This window comes from Oncorhynchus clarkii, chromosome 10, assembly GCF_045791955.1.
Source record: "Oncorhynchus clarkii lewisi isolate Uvic-CL-2024 chromosome 10, UVic_Ocla_1.0, whole genome shotgun sequence".
NCBI lineage: Eukaryota > Metazoa > Chordata > Actinopteri > Salmoniformes > Salmonidae > Oncorhynchus > Oncorhynchus clarkii.
Genome location: NC_092156.1, coordinates 44818323 through 44839719, shown reverse-complemented (window position 1 = coordinate 44839719; position 21397 = coordinate 44818323). Strand labels below are relative to the sequence as shown.

The 21397-nt window shown below is 44.3% G+C and overlaps 1 protein-coding gene across 3 annotated transcripts in view; it reads right to left on the bottom strand.

Moving 5' to 3' along the window:
- LOC139418559 (disks large homolog 4-like) overlaps positions 1-21397 on the bottom strand; it is a 60201-nt gene that overhangs the window by 16958 nt on the left and 21846 nt on the right. Inside the window, exon 1 of one of the 3 annotated variants that reach the window (XM_071168121.1) lies at positions 18776-19718. The exons of the other annotated variants lie outside the window; for them this stretch is intronic. Coding sequence (XP_071024222.1) covers positions 18776-18865 — 90 coding nt within the window. The 5' untranslated portion in view covers positions 18866-19718. Of the gene's footprint in view, positions 1-18775; positions 19719-21397 lie in introns of those variants that run through there. 3 annotated transcript variants of the gene reach the window in all.

The following is a 21397-nucleotide window of genomic DNA, read 5'->3' as shown; positions in this document are numbered from 1 at the left end:
AAGCTGAGACCGTGAACAGGACATCTATCTCTAAGCAGACTAGATGTCATTAATCAGGGAGCTGCTTCTAATACATGCCAGGCCTATTGGCATTAGGGTGGTGAAGGCTTACCTGCCCCCGACATCCTGTACAAAGAATACACTCTGTACTCCGTATTTTACTTCCATCTCTCTATCTACCCCTGTCTCTTTCTCTCTGTTGAACTCCTTTCATCCCTTTCAGCTCCTCTCCTCCCGTTGCTTCTCTCTCCAAAATGTTTTTTGTTGCATCTCGTCTACAATCTTGGAGAAAAAAAAGGTGCTATCTAAACTCAGCAAAAAAAGAAAGGTCCTCTCACTGTCAACTGCGTTTATTTTTCAGCAAACCTAACATGTGTAAATATTTGTATGAACATAACAAGATTCAACAACTGAGACATAAACTGAACAAGTTCCACAGACACGTGACAAACTGAAATTGAATAATGTGTCCCTGAACAAAGGGGGGTCAAAATCAAAAGTAACAGTAACAGTCAGTATTTGGTGTGGCCACCAGCTGCATTAAGTACTGCAGTGCATCTCCTCCTCATGGACTGCACCAGATTTTCTAGTTCTTGCTGTGAGATGTTACCCCACTCTTCCACCAAGGCACCTGCAAGTTCCCAGACATTTCTGGGGGGAATGGCCCTAGCCCTCACCCTCTGATCCAACAGGTCCCAGACGTGCTCAATGGGATTGAGATCCAGGTTCTTCGCTGGCCATGGCAGAACACTGACATTCCTGTCTTGCAGGAAATCACGCACAGAACGAATGTATGGCTCATGGCATTGTCCTGCTGGGGGGTCATGTCAGGATGAGCCTGCAGGAAGGGTACCACATGAGAGAGGAGGATGTCTTCCCTGTAACGCAGAGCGTTGAGATTTCCTGCAATGACAACAAGCTCAGTCCGATGATGCTTTGACACCGCCCAGACCATGATGGACCCTCCACCTCCAAATCGATCCCACTCCATAGTACAGGCCTCGGTGTAACACTCATTCCTTCGACGATAAACGTGAATCCAACCATCATCCCTGGTGAGACAAAACCTTGCACTTTTTGCCAGTCCTGTCTGGTCCAGCGACGGTGGGTTTGTGCCCATAGGCAACGTTGGTGACAGTGATGTCTGGTGAGGACCTGACTTACAACAGGCCTACAAGCCCTCAGTCCAGCCTCTCTCAGCCTATTGCGGATAGTCTGAGCAATGATGGAGGGATTGTGCGCTCCTGGTGTAACTCGGGCAGTTGTTGCTGCCATCCTGCACCTGTCCTGCAAGTGTGATGCTCGGATGTACCAATCCTGTGCAGGTGTTGTTACACGTGGTCTGCCACTCCGAGGACGATCAGCTGTCCGTCCTGTCTCCCTGTAGCGCCGTCTCAGGCGTCTCATTGCAATTTATTGCCCTGGCCACATCTACAGTCCTCATGCCTCCTTGCAGCATGCCTAAGGCACATTCACGCAGGAACCCTAGGCATCTTTCTTTTGGTGTTTTTCAGAGTCAGTAGAAAGACCTCTTTAGTGTCCTAAGTTTTCAAAACTGTGACCTTAATTGCCTACCGTCTGTAAGCTGTTAGTGTCCTGACGACCGTTCCACAGGCGCATCTTCATTAATTGTTTATGGTTCATTGAACAAGCATGGTTAACAGTCTTTAAACCCTTTACAATGAAGATCTGTGAAGTTATTTGGATTTTTAAGATTTATCTTTGAAAGACAGCGTCTTGAAAACAGGACGTTTCTTTTTTTTTGCTGAGTTTAGAATCTAAAAGGGTTCTTTGGCTGTCCAAATAGGAAAACCCTTTGAAGATCCCTTTTTGGTTCCAGCTAGAACCGTTTCGGGTTCCAAGTAGAACTCTTTCTACAGAGGGTTCTACATACATGGAACCAAAAAGGGTTTTTACCTGGAACCAAAAAGGGTTCTCCTATGGGGACAGACGAAGAACCCTTTTGGAACCCTTTTATCTAAGAGTGTACTGTAAAAAGGGTGGATGGACTATTCTACATTCTGTACTCCTTCTTAGAGAATGCACAGCAGTCTCACTCTCTCTCCCTCTCTAAACTTCTATCCCTTTCCGCTCTTAATTTTGTCCCTCCCTGATTAAAATGAGGAAGACACTGTGCATCCAAAGTGCTTACAGAGCAGCAAACAACAGCAGCAGCATGAAATCAGCCTGCCGACCTTCACACAGCTGACAGCCCGCAGAGACACACACATTCTCTCTTTCACACACACACACACAGACAATCACACTGTTCCAATGAGTCCCAGATATATTCCCTCTCCATCCCTTAAGTTGTGAATCTATCCAACCCTTTCTCTTTCTCCATTCTCCTTATGCATCACATACCGCATCTATTGAAACGTCACATGTTCTCTCTGAACAGACAGTTTGTATTCATTATTGGCCAAATTGTCCCAAACTATCCTCTGGAGGTTTGGCCCCTCTAATCCATTCCTTTACACTGAAAGTGCTTACGCAATAATAAGGTTAACATACGGACAAAGGTCATTCTCTCACTCTCTCCTTCTCTCCATTTCTCACCGTGGCATCCCACAGCTCTGAGCCAGCCAGGATGCCAACCATCTCTCCCACTCCATCCCTCACTCCTGTCCTGACCACCGCTACCATGGTTACAGTATAGCATCAGCCACTGGGCTCTCTGAAGCTCCATGGTAGAAAGCTTGTCTCCATGGTAACCTGGATTTCCATTCCGATGGTCTAAAAGCCCTAGCTATATGGCACAGAAAATCGTAGCAAAAAACAACAGGGGAATACAAATAATTTCCACTACGTCTATTACGTAATCTGAAGCATCACTGCATGAATTGGCTCTTAAATTAACTCTTGACAGCTACATGTCGGTATGAACATTGAACTGTTAGGCATTTCATGGACATTGCTCTGTACTTTCCAGAAATATTCCTATGGGAGCACTTGCTTTAATTTGATTTATTTAACCAGGCAAGTCAGTTAAGCACAAATTCTTATTTACAATGACAGCCTACCCCGGTCAAACCCTAACCCGCATGATGCTGGGCCAATTGTGTGCCGCCCTATGGGACTCCCAATCACGACCGGTTGTGATACAGCCTGGAATCGCACTAGCGTCTGTAGAGACGCCTCTAGCACTGAGATGCAGTAGACCACTGCGCCACTCGGGAGCCCCTTCTATGGGAAAATGATTATTAGCATAAACTGTCTATAGGACTTATATAATAGGCGGTGTCAGAGGAAGGCCCATAAGTTTCTCTGCTACCACACGCCAAGCAGTACCGGAGAGTCAAATCTAGGACCAAAAGGCTCCTTTAACAGCTTCTACCCCCAAGCCATAAATAAGACTGCTGAACAATTAATCAAATGGCCACCGGACTATTTACATTGTTTTATTTTGTTATTTTTTTAAATTTTACCCCTTTTTCTCCCCAATTTTGTGGTATCCAATTGTTGTAGTAGCTACTATCTTGCTACAACTCCCATACGGGCTCGGGAGAGACGAAGGCTGAATGTCATGCGTCCTCCGATACACAACCCAACCAGCCGTACTGCTTCTTAACACAGCACGCATCCAACCCGGAAGCCAGCCGCACCAATGTGTCGGAGGCTACACCGTGCACCTGGCAACCTTGGTTAGCGCGCACTGCGCCCGGCCCGCCACAGGAGTCGCTGGTGCGCGATGAGACAAGGAGATCCCTACCGACCAATCCCTCCCTAACCCGGACGACGCTAGGCCAATTGTGCGTCGCCCCACGGACCTCTCGGTCGCGGCCGGTTACGACAGAGCCTGGGCGCGAACCCAGGGACTCTGATGGCACAGCTGGCGCTGCAGTACAGCGCCCTTAACCACTGCGCCACCCGGGAGGCCCTGACTATTTACATTGTTGGTTAAGGGCTTGTAAGTAAGCATTTCATGGTAAGGTCCACATCTGTTGTATTCGTCGCATGTGACAAATCAACTTTGATATGATTTTTGCTTACCTGTGCTGTAAGTATGGGGTTAGACAAACAAAATATGTTATGACGTAGAGAATATACAATCACGAACAGAGGTACTTGAGAGCAGATCAAAAGATATAGTCATTAGCTGTGTCATTTCCCCATCTGGAGTAGAAGTCTCCCTTCCATTTCGCTTTTGTGCATAGTAATCTATCTGTATGGTGATGAGTCATTCAGCTGAGACGCACTCTTACTGACAGTGCAGAGGACGCCTGAGGCATGATGTCATCTTCACCTGGACCACTTGGACCTCAGCCAGAAACCCAGGTTTGTGTTCCTACGGGGCTACAGTCCTACACTCACTCGGGCTCTCTCCTCTCCTTCGTCTTTCTCTCTTCATTTTTACCTAAAGACAGCACATCTGACCTGACAGAAAACTTCTCTCTGCAGAGCCCACCCCTCCCCCCCGAACAGACTCATTAATGCAGCTCGTTAGGCTCTTAATTCATTGCTGTCAGAGAGAGAGAGAGAGGAGCAAGAGAAGATAGAGAGAGGAGGGCAGGAATAAAAATAACCAGGAAGGCTCATATCTCATGGCAGACAGATGCTTTGAGAGTCTATTGGAGTGTAGGTGTTATAAAACCTCTCCCTTACCTCAGTTCCAGGTTCACAACCTCAAAACCAAGCTGCTAAACCACTCAAAACCCACAAATCCACTAATTAATATCCAAGCAGTAAGTTACAGACCTCACAAACTATACACTCTAGACCAGGGTTTCACAAACTCAGTCCTGGCTGATTCAAATAAACAAAGGTTGATGATGAGTTGGTTTATTTGAATCAGCAGTGTAGTGCTCGGGGAAAAACCAAAATGTGCACCCTAAATTTTTTTTAAAACAGTTATAGGAAACCCCGCCTCAGTCTTCTGTAAACCTAACCCTGGGAAAGAGTTTCAGCGAGACAATTAAATACATTTTAATGACAAAGACACACCAGAATGGCTTTCCAAGAGGTGTTGAGTGTTCCTGAGGGGTTTAGTCTCAGTCCTGACTTAAATTTGCTTGATATTTGGTATTTTATTAGGATCCCCATTAGCTGTTGCGAAAGCAGCATCTACTCTTCCCGGGGTCCACACAAAACATGAAACATGACATAATACTGAACATGAATAACCAAGAACAGAACTACATGAATTTAAAAACGGCACACACAGCCTAAATATGAGTAGACACTAAAAAATATCTAGCTCAAATAGGGGAGAAGCGTTGTGCTGTGAGGTATTGCTTTATCTGCTATTTGAAAATCAGGTTTGCTGTTCATTTGAGCAATATGAGACGGAAGGGAGTTCCACGCAATAACGACTCTATATAACACTGTACGCTTTCTTGAATTTGTTCTGGATTTGGGGACAGTGAAAAGACCCCTGGTGGCAAGTCTGGTTCGGTAAGTGTGTGTCAGAGCTGTGTGTAAGTTGATTATGCAAACAACTTGGAACGTTCAACACATTAATGTTTCTTATATAAAAAAAGAAGTGATGCAGTCAGTCTCCCCTCAACTCTTAGCCAAGAGAGACTGACATGCATGGTATTTATATCAGCCCTCTGATTACAATGAAGAGAAAGACGTACCGCTCTGTTCTGGGCCAGCTGCAGCTTAACTACATCTTTCTTCACAGCACTTGAACACATGGCTGGACAAACGAGAGAATGCAGGACTTGCTTTTTGAAGTGTGGTGTCAAAAAATCAGAGCATCTCTTTATTATTGACATGCCTCTTCCCATCTTTACAACCATTGAATATATATATGTTTTGGCCATGACAGTTTACAATCTAAGGTAATACCAAGTCATTTAGTCTCCTCAACTTGTTCAACAGCCACATCATTCATTACCAGATTCAGCTGAGGTCTAGAGCTTAGGGAATGATTTGTACCAAATACAATGCTCTTAGTTTTAGACATGTTCAGGACCAGTTTATTACTAGCCACCCATTCCAAAACTGACTGCAACTCCTTGTTAAGGGTTTCCGTGACTTCATTGTTTGAATCATCGGCATATACTTACTGGTAAAACGTTTTAGAACACCTATTCATTCATGGGTTTCTCTTAATTTGGACTATTTTCTACATTGTAGAATAATAGTGAAGACATCAAAACTATGAAATAACACATATAGAATCATGTAGTAACCAAAAAAGTGTTAAACAAATCAAAATATATTTTATATTTGAGATTCTTCAAATAGCCACCTTTAGCCCTGATGACAGCTTTGCACACTCTTGGCATTCTCTCAACCAGCTTCACCTGGAATGCTTTCCAACAGTCTTGAAGGAGTTCCCACATATGCTGAGCACTTGTTGGCTGCTTTTCCTTCACTCTGCGGTCTGACTCATCCCAAACCATCTCAATTGGGTTGAGGTTGGGTGATTGTGGAGGCCAGGTCATCTGATGCAGCACTCCATCACTCTCCTTCTTGGTAAAATAGCCCTTACACTGCCTGGAGGTGTGTGGGATACGCCATCCAGATCCAGATGGGATGGTGTATCGCTGCAGAATACTGTGGTAGCCATGCTGGTTAAGTGTGTCTTGAATTTACCAGAAAAGCACCCCCACACCATAACACCTCCTCCTCCATGCTTTACGGTAGGAAATACACATGCAGGGATCATCCGTTCACCCACACCGAGTCTCACAAAGACACGGCGGTTGGAACCAAAAATCTCAAATTTGGACTCCAGACCAAAGGACACATTTCTACCGGTCCAATGTCCATTGCTTGTGTTTCTTGGCCTAAGCAAGTCTCTTATTATTGATGTCCTTTAATAGTGGTTTCTTTGCAGCAATTCAACCATGAAGGCCTGATTCACAGTCTCCTCTGAACTGTTGATGTTGAGATGTGTAAGTTACTTGAACACTGTAAAGCATTTATTTGGGTCAAGGATCGGTAGGATAGTCAGTTTTACGAGGGTATGTTTGGTAGCATGAGTTAAGGAGGCTTTGTTGCGAAATAGGAAGCCGATTCTAGATAATATTAGATAATAGATTAAGATTAATATTGGATTGGAGATGCTTAATATGAGTCTGGGAGGAGAGTTTACAGTCTAACCAGACACCTAGGTATTTGTAGTTGTCAATATATTCTAAGTCAGAACCGTCCAGAGTAGTGATGATAGTCGGGCGGGCGGGTGTGGGCAGTAATCGGTTGAAGAGCATGCATTTAGTTTCACTAGCATTTAAAAGCAGTTGTAGGCCACGGAAGGAGTGTTGTATGGCATTGAAGCTCGTTTGGAGGTTTGTTAACACAGTGTCCAAAGAAGGGCCAGATGTATACAGAATGGTGTCGTCTGCGTAGAGGTGGATCAGAGAGTCACCCGAAGCAAGAGCAACATCATTGTGAGACTGCCAGAGGTCCGGACAACAGGCCCTCTGATTTGACACTGAACTCTATCTGAGAAGTCCACCTGTGGTGGATGGTGCCAGGTTTCCTTCAGACGTGACGCTTGACATTCAGGCCAAAGAGTTCAATCTTGGTTTCATCAAACCATAGAATCTTGTTTCTCATGGTCTGGTCCTTTAGGTGCCTTTTGGCAAACTCCAAGCAGGATGTCATGTGCCTTTTACCAAGGAGTGGCTTGGAAGAGTATTCGTGGTTCCAAACTTCTTCCAATTTTGCTCTGACATGCACTGTCAACTGTGGGACCTTATATAGTTGTGTGCCTTTCCAAATCATGTCCAATCAATTGAATTTACCACAGGTGGACTCCAATCTAGTAGAAACATCTCAAGGATGATCAATGGAAACAGGATAAGCCTGAGCTCAATTTCAAGTCTCATAGAAAAGGGTCTGAATACTTATGTAAATAAGGTATTCCATTTTTTTTATGTTTAATACATTCGCACACATTTCTAAAAACATGTTTTCACTTTGTCATTATGGGGTATTGTGTGTATAAGTCTGTAACGTAACAAAATGTGGAAAAATAGAAAGGGTCTGAATAATTTCAAAATCAGAGACAACATTTAAATATCGCTATCCATCAATGATTCCCAGCAATTTTGACAAAAACAATGGATATATGTTGCCTTAAGAGTTGTGCAAAATTGGTAGACTCTTATTCCAAATGATTCACAGCTGGACTGGCTGCCAAAGGTGCTTCCACCAAGTGGGGTGGAGGGGTGGAGACATCCAACTATGATATTTACGTTTTTTTATTTTCTTCAATTTTGACATTTGAATTCATTCTCACTTTGAAAATGTGGAGTAGGTTGTGCATACAGTGGGGCAAAAAAGTATTTAGTCAGCCACCAATTGTGCAAGTTCTCCCACTTAACTCTTACTTCTACCCCCTCCTTTTTCGAACATTCTGTTAAAAATCGCGCAACTTTTCAGCGTCCTGCTACTCATGCCAGGAATATAGTATATGCATATGATTAGTATGTGTGGATAGAAAACACTCTGAAGTTTCTAAAACTGGTTAAATCACGGCTGTGACTATAACAGATTGTGTGTTTCATTGAAAAACGCAAGAAAAACTGCTCTCTGAAAGCTAAAAATAATTTCCATAAGTCACTTTCATGGGTTGTTAAAAGGGGACAAAATTTAATATCGACCTGCATGCAATTCATACAAATTCCACACGATGTCGCCATTGTCGTCATTTTCAATGGAATTTTTTGTTGGAAAATCCAACTATCTGGATTCCGTTTCTTCCGGTCTCCACCAGGATCTTTTCAATGTGGACATTGGCAGCCATTGATTTGCAGACGAGGAGCTATTGAATATACATCGCCCGGTAATCATTTTGATAGATTATAAACGTTTACTAATACCTAAAGTTGGATTACAAAAGGATTTCGAAGTGTTTTGTGAAAGTTTATCGTCAACTTTTTTAATTTAAAAAAATGACGCAGCGTTTAAAAACAATGTTTTTTTCTGAATGACACAGCTTCCATAGAAAGCTATTTTGGGTATATATGGACCGATTTAAACGAAAAAAAGACCCAATAGTGATGTTTATGGGGCATATAGGAGTGCCAAGAAAGAAGTTCGTCAAAGGTAATGAATGTTTTATATTTTATTTCTGCGTTTTGTGCAGCGCCGGATAAGCAAAGTCTTTGTTTACGTCGCATTCAGGCATTTTGAGGTGTTGCATGCTATCAGATAATAGCTTCTCATGCTTTCGCCGAAAAGCATTTTAAAAATCTGACTTGTTGGCTAGGTTCACAACGAGTGTAGCTTTAATTCAATACCCTGCTTGTGAATTTTGATCAAGGTTTGAGTTTTAACGAGTACATTTAGCATTTAGCGTAGCGCATTTGCATTTCCAGGTGCCTAGTTGAGACATATGCGTCTCAAGTAGAATCAAGAAGTTAAAATGATGAGAGAGGCCTGTAATTTTCATCATAGGTACACTTCAACTATGACAGACAAAATGAGAAAAAAATCCAGAAAATCACATTGTAGGATTTTTAATGAATTTATTTGCAAATTATGGTGGAAAATAAGTATTTGGTCAATAACAAAAATGTATCTCAATACTTTGTTATATACCCTTTCTTGGCAATGACAGAGGTCAAACGTTTTCTGTAAGTCTTCACAAGGATTTCACACACTGTTGCTGATATTTTGGCCCATTCCTCCATGCAGATCTCCTCTAGAGCAGTGATGTTTTGGGGCTGTTGCTGGGCAACACGGACTTTAACTCCCTCCTAAGATTTTCTATGGGGTTGAGATCTGGAGACTGGCTAGGCCACTCCAGGACCTTGAAATGCTTCTTACGAAGCCACGCCTTCGTTGCCCGGGCGGTGTGTTTGGGATCATTGTCATGCTAAAAGACCCAGCCACGTTTCATCTTCAATGCCCTTGCTGATGGAAGGAGGTTTTCACTCAAAATCTCACGATACATGGCCGCATTCATTCTTTCCTTTACACGGATCAGTCGTCCTGGTCCCTTTGCAGAAAAACAGCCCCAAAGCATGATGTTTCCACCCCCATGCTTCACAGTAGGTATGGTGTTCTTTGGATGCAACTCAGCATTCTTTGTCCTCCAAACACGACGAGTTGAGTTTTTACCAAAAAGTTATATTTTGGTTTCATCTGACCATTTAACATTCTCCCAATCTTCTTCTGGATCATCCAAATGCTCTCTAGCAAACTTCAGACGGGCCTGGACATGTACTGGCTTAAGCAGGGGGACACGTCTGGCACTGCAGGATTTGAGTCCCTGGCAGCGTAGTGTGTTACTGATGGTAGGCTTTGTTACTTTGGTCCCAGCTCTCTGCAGGTCATTCACTAGGCCCCCCCGTGTGGTTCTGGGAATTTTGCTCACCGTTCTTGTGATCATTTTGACCCCACGGGGTGAGATCTTGCGTGGAGCCCCAGATCGAGGGAGATTATCAGTGGTCTTGTATGTCTTCCATTTCCTAATAATTGCTCCCACAGTTGATTTATTCAAACCAAGCTGCTTACCTATTGCAGATTCAGTCTTCCCAGCCTGGTGCAGGTCTACAATTTTGTTTCTGGTGTCCTTTGACAGCTCTTTGGTCTTGGCCATAGTGGAGTTTGGAGTGTGACTGTTTGAGGTTGTGGACAGGTGTCTTTTATACTGATAACAAGTTCAAACAGTTGCCATTAATACAGGTAACGAGTGGAGGACAGAGGAGCCTCTTAAAGAAGAAGTTACAGGTCTGTGAGAGCCAGAAATCTTGCTTGTTTGTAGGTGACCAAATACTTATTTTCCACCATAATTTGCAAATAAATTCATTAAAAATCCTACAATGTGATTTTCTGGATTTTTTTTCTCATTTTGTCTGTCATAGTTGAAGTGTACCTATGATGAAAATTACAGGCCTCTCTCGTCTTTTTATTGGTGGCTGACTAAATACTTTTTTGCCCCACTGTATATGTAGGGGACAAAAAGGAATTGAATCCCTTTTTAGATACAATTTTTAAGGCTGCAAAATGTGAAAAACGTTCAAGGGGGTGTAGATTTTCTATAGGCACTCTATCTAGGCTAAGCAACATACACTTTGCAGTCAGTGCACAACCCCCAGTGCACACATTTCTCCTGCAGGGGGTTTTGACAGGCGACTCCCTCCTTGTGCTTTGTCAGGGAGTGGGAGGCTGGAGTTGCCAGGATTCAGTGGATTTAGCAGTCGCCCACTTCCATTTCTATGCCACCTACTCAGCTTTCCCATCTCCGTGCCTTAGAGGCGGTTACCCTATCCTCCTCTCTAATTCCCGGGCCACCCCTAAACCTTCACTGATAAACGGAACCCCCTGGCATAACCTGTCTCCCCTTCTCCGATATCAAACCACAAACCTTGACCCTAGCCACTAACTTGAACCTCTGGATAAAAATCACAGCCAACCAGAATATTGATCCTGATATTACACTATCCTCCCCATAGGAATGCATGATAAGATCCAACCCAGTATAGGCTCGGCCCTAATGTATGTGCCCTCTGACACCTGGAGTTGGAAGGCAGAGGACAACGACAAAGGACTAGTCAGCCCTTCCCCACTATGAGGGGCCGAAATGTTTCTCTCTGTTACAGTATTCAGAGGACTGACTCTTGAATGTGATAGAATAATACTATATTATCCATGTCTGGTATCTCTCTGAAACTTGACCACTGAGGATAACTCTGATGCGATCTACAGTTGAAGTCGGAAGTTCACATACACCTTAGCCAAATACATTTAAACTCCTGACAGTCTTAGGTCAAGTTAGGATCACCACTTTATTTTAAGAACGTGAAATGTCAGAATAATAGTAGAGAGAATGATTTATTTCAGCTTTTATTTCTTTCATCACATTCCCAGTGGGTCAGAAGTTTACATACACTCAATTAGTATTTGGTAGCATTGCCTTTAAATTGTTTAACTTGGGTCAAATGTTTCGGGTAGCCTTCCACAAGCTTCCCACAATAGATTGGGTGAATTTTGGCCCATTCGTCCTGACAGAACTGGTGTAACTGAGTCAGGTTTGTAGGCCTCCTTGCTCGCACACGCTTTTCCAGTTCTGCCCACAAATGTTATAAAGGACTGAGATCAGGGCTTTGTGATGGCCACTTCAATACCTTGACTTTGTTGTCCTTAAGCCATATTGCCACAACTTTGGAAGTATGTTTGGGGTCATTGTCCATTTGGAAGACCTATTTTCAACCAAGCTTTATCTTCCTGACTGATGTCTTGAGATGTTGTTTCAATACATCCACGTCATTTTCCTACCTCAGCTTCTTTCCTAACTTACCTCTTTTCTTTACTATGTCGATATAGGGCTCGTTTTACTGTGGATATAGATACGTTTATGTGTTTATACTTGCGTACTATTGTTTGTGCAGATCAACGGGTTACATTCAGGCGTTTGGAAATTGATCCCAAGGTTGAACCAGACTTGTGGTCTTGGCTGATTTCTTTTCTTTTGATTTCTTTTGATTTTCCCATGATGTCAAGCAAAGAGGCACTGCGTTTGAAGGTAGGCCTTGAAATACATCCACAGATACACCTCCAATTGACCCAAATGATGTCAATTAGCCTTTTCAGAAGCTTCTAAAGCCATGACATCGTTTTCTGGACTTTTCCAACCTGTTAAAAGGCACAGTCAACTTAGTGTATGTAAACGCCTGACTCACTGGAATTGTGATACACCTTCAGATGTTATAAATGTAATCAAATGCCTTCGTTCTCTCTCTTACCCTGTTTCCAGCCATAGAGGAAAGTTGATGATCAATTCTCATTTGCTAGGCTCCTAGGCCTCTGGCCTAGTAAGCATCTCTTTGTCAATGCTCTGCCTTGTAAGTTAACCTTAGAATCTATATGCCTCGAATAAGGCTTTGTTAATGTCAGTGTTTCCTACATTAACATGTATGCCTGACAAGGTACAAATCTGTCATTCTGCCCCTGAACAGGCAGTTAACCCACTGTTCCTAGGCTGTCATTGAAAATAAGAATTTGTTCTTAACTGACTTGCCTGGTTAAATAAAGGTTAAATAAATAAAATAAAATAAAATAAAAAAAATAAAAAAATGTGAAACCATTCAAGCCTCCTGCATGTGGCTAATTATCTTTATAGAGTTAGAGAAACATTTCAATAGGCTAATTGCTTAGCCTTATTACGAGTTGCACGTGAGGGATGTAGAAAATCATCGACACAGTATATGCACATGTATTACTGCCCACTACACCAGCACACTCCGCTGACAGGGTCTAAACAAGCAGCAGTAATCACCAGAGGACAAGGGGTGAGGGCAAATGACAAAAACGCTGAGAGCCATGAGAAAGGATGGAGAGCCATGGAGGGGAGTGTGACTGCGAGGACAGATAAGGGGCTGAAGGAGCGTGATGTAATTGCTTGATTTCTAGACTCACGATACCCTGGAGCCATTGAGAAGAGAGAGAGAGAGAGAGAGACAGAAAAAGAGAGAGCTCGAGCCCTATATACATCAACATGCAAATATATTTGTTTCCTAAAGTAAGGTGGTTCATTTATTGATGCTGTCTGTCTGTCTGCCTGTCTGCCTGTCTGCCTGTCTGCCTGTCTGCCTTTCTGCCTGTCTGCCTGCCTGCCTGCCTGTTTTGTTTGTTATCTGATTGAGATAGATAGTGGATGTGTGTGCTTGCAAGGGTGCATTTGGCTGAGTGTACTGTTGACGTATACACATGCTCCTATGGAAGAGGAGGAGGGATGGCTCCAGTGTGCAGGTTTAGGTGATGAGGAGTGACAGCCAGTGTTATGTCAATCAGTCTGCTGGAGAGGCAGAGGTTAAAGGTAGTTCACCGGCAGACAACTGAAAATAGCCCCACAAGATCACTACCTCCCTAGAGTTGAAATGTTTTAACATCAAATCGGAGTCGGGCCTCAGAGAGTGCTGAAATATGAATGCACAGCTAGCCTAAATATGCTGACCAGCAGGCTTTCACCAGGCCTCAACAGGGGAGCACAGAGAAAGACAGTGGTGGGAGAGAGAGAATGAGAGCGAGAGAGAATGAACGAGAGAGAGCTGGGAGGGAAGGTAGAATAAACGGAGCGGTGGAGTGGTACTTTTTGTGTGTTCATTAAGAAAGCGATCGATGGCTGCTACACCTTAAACAAAGCCTTCATTTTGTTTCTGCTCCAGCCACAAATCTATCATCCCTCTCCTCCGGATCAATTGGCACTAGAGAGCATGTCTGTACTGGCAGCAGGAAGCAGAAAGATCCTTTTTAAAACACTATACACTACAGGATCAGGTCAGGGTTTTGTGCAGGCCAGGTTCTTCCACACCGATCTCGAGAAACCATTTCTGTATGGACCTTGCTTTGTGCACGGGGGCCTTATTATGCTGAAACAGGGAAGGGCCTTCCCCAAACTGTTGCCACAAAGTTGGAAGCAAAGAATTGTCTAGAATGTTATTGCATGCTCTAGCGTTAAGATTTCCCTTCACTGGAACTAAGGGGCCTAGCCCGAACCATGAAAAACAGACAATTATTCCTCCTCCACCAAACTTTACAGTGGGCACTATGCATTGGGATAGGTAGCGTTCTCCTGGCATCAGCCAAACCCAGATTAGTCCGCCGGACTGCCAGATGGTTTGCGTTTCCACTGCTACAGAGTCCAAAGGCGGCGAGATTTACACCACTCCAGCCGACGCTTGGCTCTTGTGCTGACGTTGCTTCCAGAGGGAGTTTGGAACTCGGTGGTGAGTGTCGCAACCGAGGACAGAGGATTTGTATGCGCTACGCGCTTCAGCACTCGGCGGTCCCGTTCTGTGAGCTTGTGTGGTCTACCACTTCGAGCCGTTGTTGCTCGATTTCATAAACCGGTCAGCAACGGGTGTGGCTGAAATAGTCTAATCCACTAATTTGAAGGCGTTCCCACATACTTTTGTAATATTTAGTGTATGCCAATGTAGCAGTTGGAAACAGTCAAGAAAAATTTCAGAACAATGCTGTCAGCAGATAGTGTCTTCAAGACTACAGAGCTTTTAGAGAAAATGAATATGTGTTGTTTCAAATGAAGACACATAAGACATACCTATAATAGGGATCTTACAGGCTAATTCAGGTAACAGGCCCTAGCCTCTGTCAGACTTCATTTTCAGGAAAGAAAAAGCCTAACATATGTCGAGTAGGATAGCTGTATGTTGCATGCTGTGTTATAAGCAATGCGTGTCCACGCAAGTTAACACAAGAAGTGTCATAACAGCGTGCCCCCGATATACACTCAACAATTCATCTGGCAGAACACAAAGCAGCTTATCAAATGGCTTCAGTCAGTCAGGACAACATTAACCACAATTAACCTAAAAGCTATGCCAACAAGATCTACTAACACACACATACCCACTACCCACACCTACACTATCACCCATAACATCAATCACAATCCTCTGGTCGTTTGACTGCTTCCTCTTTCACTGCTTCACCCTTCATATTGCAATCTAGAGACATAAAGGGACTCGCGTGAGTAGCAACAATCAGACATTTTTATTGGAGTGTTTTAATCTTCCAAAACAGCACTGATTGCGCAGTCAGTCAGGCAACTACAGATTGGTTTCTATTTCTGTAGCTGCTGTGTCTAAATGTGTACTCTGTTTAAGGGAGAAAGCGGGGTAAACAGATGCTGAGTGAGATAGGGAGCGATACCAGGAGCAGAGACAGGAACAGAAAAGGCCAGCACACTCCAGACTGGCCCTGACCTGAAGGCAGCACAGCTCCAATGAAGGAAGGACAGGAGGAGAGGAAAGGAGGGGGGACGAAGGAGGGAGAGATACTGTATATGTGGGGGAAGGGAGGCAATGGCAGCAGATCCATACGTGTGTGTGTGTGTGTGTGTGTGTGTGTGTGTGTGTGTGTGTGTGTGTGTGTGTGTGTGTGAGTGCGTGCGTGCGTGAACAGTGTGTGCGCATGTGTCCCTGTGCATGCAATGGGGATGTTACAGGGGTTTATCTGGATGGGACATCATTCACACACCAGCATATCAGCATACATCTGTAGAATATGGCAGGGCTTGCAGACAACGAATTACAAAGGATAACGAATTACAAAGGGAAACCCAGCCATGAGATTCCCAGTGATGCAGAACTCCCAAACGATCTAAATGCCATTTATGCTCACTTTGAGGAAAACAACAAAGTCCTGCATGAAAGCCCCTGTTGTTCCGGATGACTGTGCGATCTCGCTCTGCGTAGCCGATGTGAGTTAAACTTTTAAACAGGTTAACACTCGCCAGACAGAACACCAGGGTGCGTTCTCAGAGCATGCGCAGACCAGCTGGCAAGTGTCTTCATGGGCAATTTAAATCCCCCATTGTCCAAGTCGGTAATCCCAACATGTTTCAAACTGACCACAATTGTCCCTGTTCCCAAGAACTCCAAGGTTACCTGCCGAAAGAACTATCGCCGTGTAGCACTCACATCTTTAATTATGAAGTGCTTTGAAAGGCTGGCCATCAACACCATCATCCCAGACACCCTGGACCCACTCCAATTCACATACCGCCCCAACAGATCCACAGATGACGCAATCTCAATTGCACTTTACACTGCCCTCTCCCACCTGGACAAGAGGGGAAATAACTATGTGAGAATGCTATTCATAGACAACAGCTCAACACCATAGTCCCCTCAAAGCTCATCACAAAGCTCAGGATCCTGGGACTGAACAACTCCCTCTGCAACTGGATCCTGGCGGTCCTGATGGGCAGCCCCAGGTGGGGAGGGTAGGCAACAACACCTCCGCCACGCTGACCCTCAACAGGGGGGCCCCTCAGGGGTGTGTGCTTAGTCCCCTCCTGAACTCCCTGTTCACCCACGATTGCATGACCCAATAGATCAAGTTTGCTGACTACACGATGTTGATAGATCACTGACAGTAATGAGACAGCCTACAGGAAGGAGGTCAGAGACTTGGCAGTGTGGTGCCAGGACAACAACTTCTCCCTCAATGTCAGTAAAACCAAGGAGCTGATCAAGGACTACAGGAGAAATAGAGGAGAGTATGCCCCCATCCACATCTACGGGGCTGTAGTGGAGCAGGCCAAGAGCTTCAAGTTTCTTGGCATCCACATCACTAAGGACTTAACATAGTCCACCCACATCCACACAGTCTCCTCATACCCCTCAGGAGGCTGAAAAGGTTTGTCATATACAGCTGCACCATCGAGAGCATCTTGACTGGCTGCAAGCCTGCATCACTGCTTGGTATGGCAAATGCATCGCCCTCGACCACAAAACGCTACAGAGGGTGGGGCGGACGGCCCAGTACATCACTGGGCCAACCTCCCTGTCTCCCAGGACCTCTATATCAGGCGGTGTCAGAGGAAGGCCTGAAACATTGTCAAAGACTTCAGCCGCCCGAGCCACTGTTCACTTTGCTACCTTCCAGCAAACGATACCGGAGTAAGCTTCTATCCCCAAGCCATAAGACTTCTAAATAGCCATAAGACCATTAAATTGTTCATTAAATGGTTACCCGGAGTATCTGCATTGACCCTATATTGCACTGACTCTATGCACACTCACAATAATATACAGTATATACGCACTATACACACAAAACCCACACACATTCACGCACGCACGCACGCACGCACGCACACGCACGCGCACGCACACGCACACACACACACAGCTGCTACTCTGGTCTTTATTTGTATTTGTATTCTTATCTAATCACATTACTCTGCCTTTATGTACATATCTACCTCAAATACCTTGTACCCTGCACATTGATCTGGTACTGGTACTCCCTGTATATAGCTTCATTCTTGTTGCTATATTTGATTTTTTTTATATACTCTGCATCGTTGGGAAGGGCTAATAAGCAAGCATTTCACAGTAAAGTCTACACCTGTTCTATTAGGCACATGTGACAAATACCATTATATTTGATATCTCACACACCATTCTTTATTAAAACCTCAAATGCACTCCCACAGAAAAGCCATAGGGTGTGCCACATGTGTGTAATGCTGCATGTGTTTGTGTTTAAGAGAGAGGGAGAGCGAGAGCGAGATAAGGGCCTCCTACACTTTCCCTGCATACTGAAGCTGTAAATGACAAATGCGTAGCATCACTTTGTTACAACAGAAGGGACTCAAAGGATTTGGTCAGAGAGTTTTGAGCACAATATACTCCCACACATACACAGACACGGGCTACGCTACATCGTACAAAGAGGAGCCACAAAGGAAGATTTTACCACATTATTGGGTCTGTGATTCACGCATTTCTCAGAGGCCAAATGTGTGGCTGCTATATCCTCAATCCAGAAATCCAAGCGTTATGTTTGTAAGTGCCAATATTAGCAAATGTTTAACGAATCCATGAAAGAAACCATCCACTGAATTGAGAAAAGTCTCACTCAAGAAATAGAGTTTGTAATTTCTCCCTATCTGGCCAGCATAAGCATTTCCATTTAACATTCTGGACAGAGAGTTGACCATCCTGATAAACTGGTAACCAAACAAAGCTTTTGATGAGAGTCAGACTTACAAGTGCTGGAACAGACATGGACCATATGACCATACCAATTCAGTTTTTTGACTCCATAAAGCAGTTTATCTAGAGATGCTTCGGAATAAGCCTTCACTCAAGGTGCAGCACAAATTTAAATGGATGTCTATGTTCAATATTACAATACACAAACCGATCTATCATATCTATTTCCATAGAAACAACACAAATCTCCATTTTTCATTTAGATAACATCAGATACATTCCCATTTTCAAAATCTATAGGGAACCACCGAAACCATACCAAATATCAACATGACATAGCTGTATCTGACAAATCTATCATCAGACCAGTCAGTCAACAACCACTTCTAATTGGTGCCTACCATTATATGATGCGGATGCTTCTTGGCTTTCCGGACGTTGTTGATGAACCGCCGGCCCATTTTTTTGGCATACCACACGGAGACGAACATCCTGCCTGAGTGCTGAACACTGAGCCGCCGTGGGGATCCTAACAAACACCGTTCACCTCCCAAAATGATGGACGAGCCGGATAAGTGGGTGGCAGAGAGAGAAGAGAGGAGGTGCTCTCAAGGGGCGTTTCCTCTCAAAAAAACATGACAAATTCATAAACCCATATTATATCAAGGCAGTTTGTCTGCCACATGACAACATTACTAGGAATATCGGTATAGCCTGGGAATATCTCGATGTAAGTGAAAAATACTTTTAAAATAACCTCATACTAAACATGCACTTTCAACTAATGCAGAATTAGGCCAGCCTACTTCAACAATAGAAAGACAAAAATGTCAACAATACCCCTGATATCAAGCATTGGGCTGGGAAGGCAGATAGCTTTACATTCAAAGCCAGACAAACACTTTTAAATCCGGGGGTACCACAGTCCCGGTCTGGGTACCAAAATAACTCTGGAGAGGCGGAATAGAGTTTGGACTCCGGCGACAATGTTCCTTCCACCCCCTGCTCTGCTGTGTAATCCAAGTGTGGAGTCGGTCATTAGAGGAATCCTCAACACGGCGGTTTGGGTGGGATTGTATAGCCTACCTGTCGGTCTGATAATTAACCTACTGTTCAAATATGAGCAATAGCGCTATTTTGAACAGCTGTCAAAATAGCCAAGCCTACGACCGGGCTACGTATTTGCCATTCAGATCGAACTGAATATGGCTGCATCTAATTTGGGAAAACAAGCTAAAAACACATTCGTCATCTGGATATCTCGTTCTGATCTAAAACGGGTTATTCTTTATTCTGAGGAGCGCGACCGGTGTCTCCCTTCGAGCTCCATCCTCCGCTTTACAACAGCCCGCTGTAGTTTCTCTCTCCTGAGCGAATATCCCCTGTCTCTTTACCCTTGTCCTGTGCTCACTGAGATACAGTTTATGCTGCTGCAGCGGCTGCTGCACCCCCTCCCACCCCGGGGAAGGGGAAGTGGGAAAGTTTTATGGCAATTATGATGGCGGGGGATGGGTGTTGATTGTGTTAGTGGTGTCGATGTTTGAAGAGGGTAGAACTGGGGTTGGGGTGGGGACTATGGCACAAGCGGTGATAAACCTAAATTGACATTCTAATCTAAAGTGAAACACACTGCAATATGATTGGTCATACATGTTTAATATCCCCGTGGTCTGCTCAAAGCACAATCTGCACCACTCATCAACTAAACATGGCATAGTAGCAACCCACTCGATCATCCTAGCGATTTACACAGTGTTATCCCAATGCAGTGCAGTATGTACGGCCGACATGCAGCCTTCCGATGAGCTAGTCCTCTCTAGCAGGCAGCGCCAGTCTGTCTGTCTGTCTGAGCTGAGTTTGACAGTGCTCCACTTCCAAGCTTGTCCGACTCTACAGGGCTGTCACATCTTTAACGTTTAATTCAATATTCTCTCTCTCTCTCTCTCTCTATGTCTGTGTCCTCCCCTTCCCTCCACACTTCCTCCACACTCTGCTGCAGTCAATAAAGTAAGCAACATGGACAGCAACACAAGACAGAGATGGAGCACTAAGTAAATGCATAAGTGCACACACACACACACACACAAGCGCACACACTCACACAGTACACATGGGAGTTATGTAAGGACATGCAAAGCTGACATAGTCATTGTGTGTGTGTGCCATTCAGAGGGTGAGTGGGCAAGACAAAGGATTTAAGGGCCTTTGATCGGGGTACGGTAGTAGGTGCCAGGCTTCACCGGAATGAGTCAAGAACTGCAACGCTGCTGGGTTTTTCACACTCAACAGACATCCAGACAACTTGACACAACTGTGGGAAGCATTGGAGTCAACATGGGCCAACATCCCTGCGAAACGCTTTTGACACCTTGTAGAGTGGAAGGTTAAGAAGGTGTTTCTAATGTCTTGTACACTCAGTATATATGCACAAGTGCACACGTTCACACACACAAGCACACACACACAAGAGTTATGTAAGAACATGCAGAGCTGACAGCCTCACTTTGGTAAATACAATACCTTTCTCCCCCTCTTACCTCATTTTCTCTCACTTCCAATTACAGGGCCCACTCTACTCTCTACTCTCCCTCCCACTACGATCCCCCCTCTCCTCTATCTAATGCTGACGATTCTCTCCTCTTCTAGCGCGCATCGTCTTTGCCTTCCTCTGCTCTCTCCTCTCCCCTCCCCAGTAGACCCGAGCTGCTCCTGCACAGTAATTACATTGGAGCTGCAGGAACGCCGTTAAACATTTATTAAAGAAAAGTAAGGAAGATGGAGAAAATGAATATCCAATTCAGATACAGAGAGGAGTGCAGAGAGAAAGAGGGAGGGGAGGAGAGAGGCAGGGAATAGGGAGAATGCAGGGCCCCGGTGGAATACACTAGAGAACATTTTTAATTGAATTCCTGCAGAAATAAATGACTGGGTTACTTTACTGTAACCCAAACATGGCAGTTAATCTGAGGGTCAAACGACTGAACTCTAATAGCATACAGTACATGGGAGGCGAGGGAGAGAGG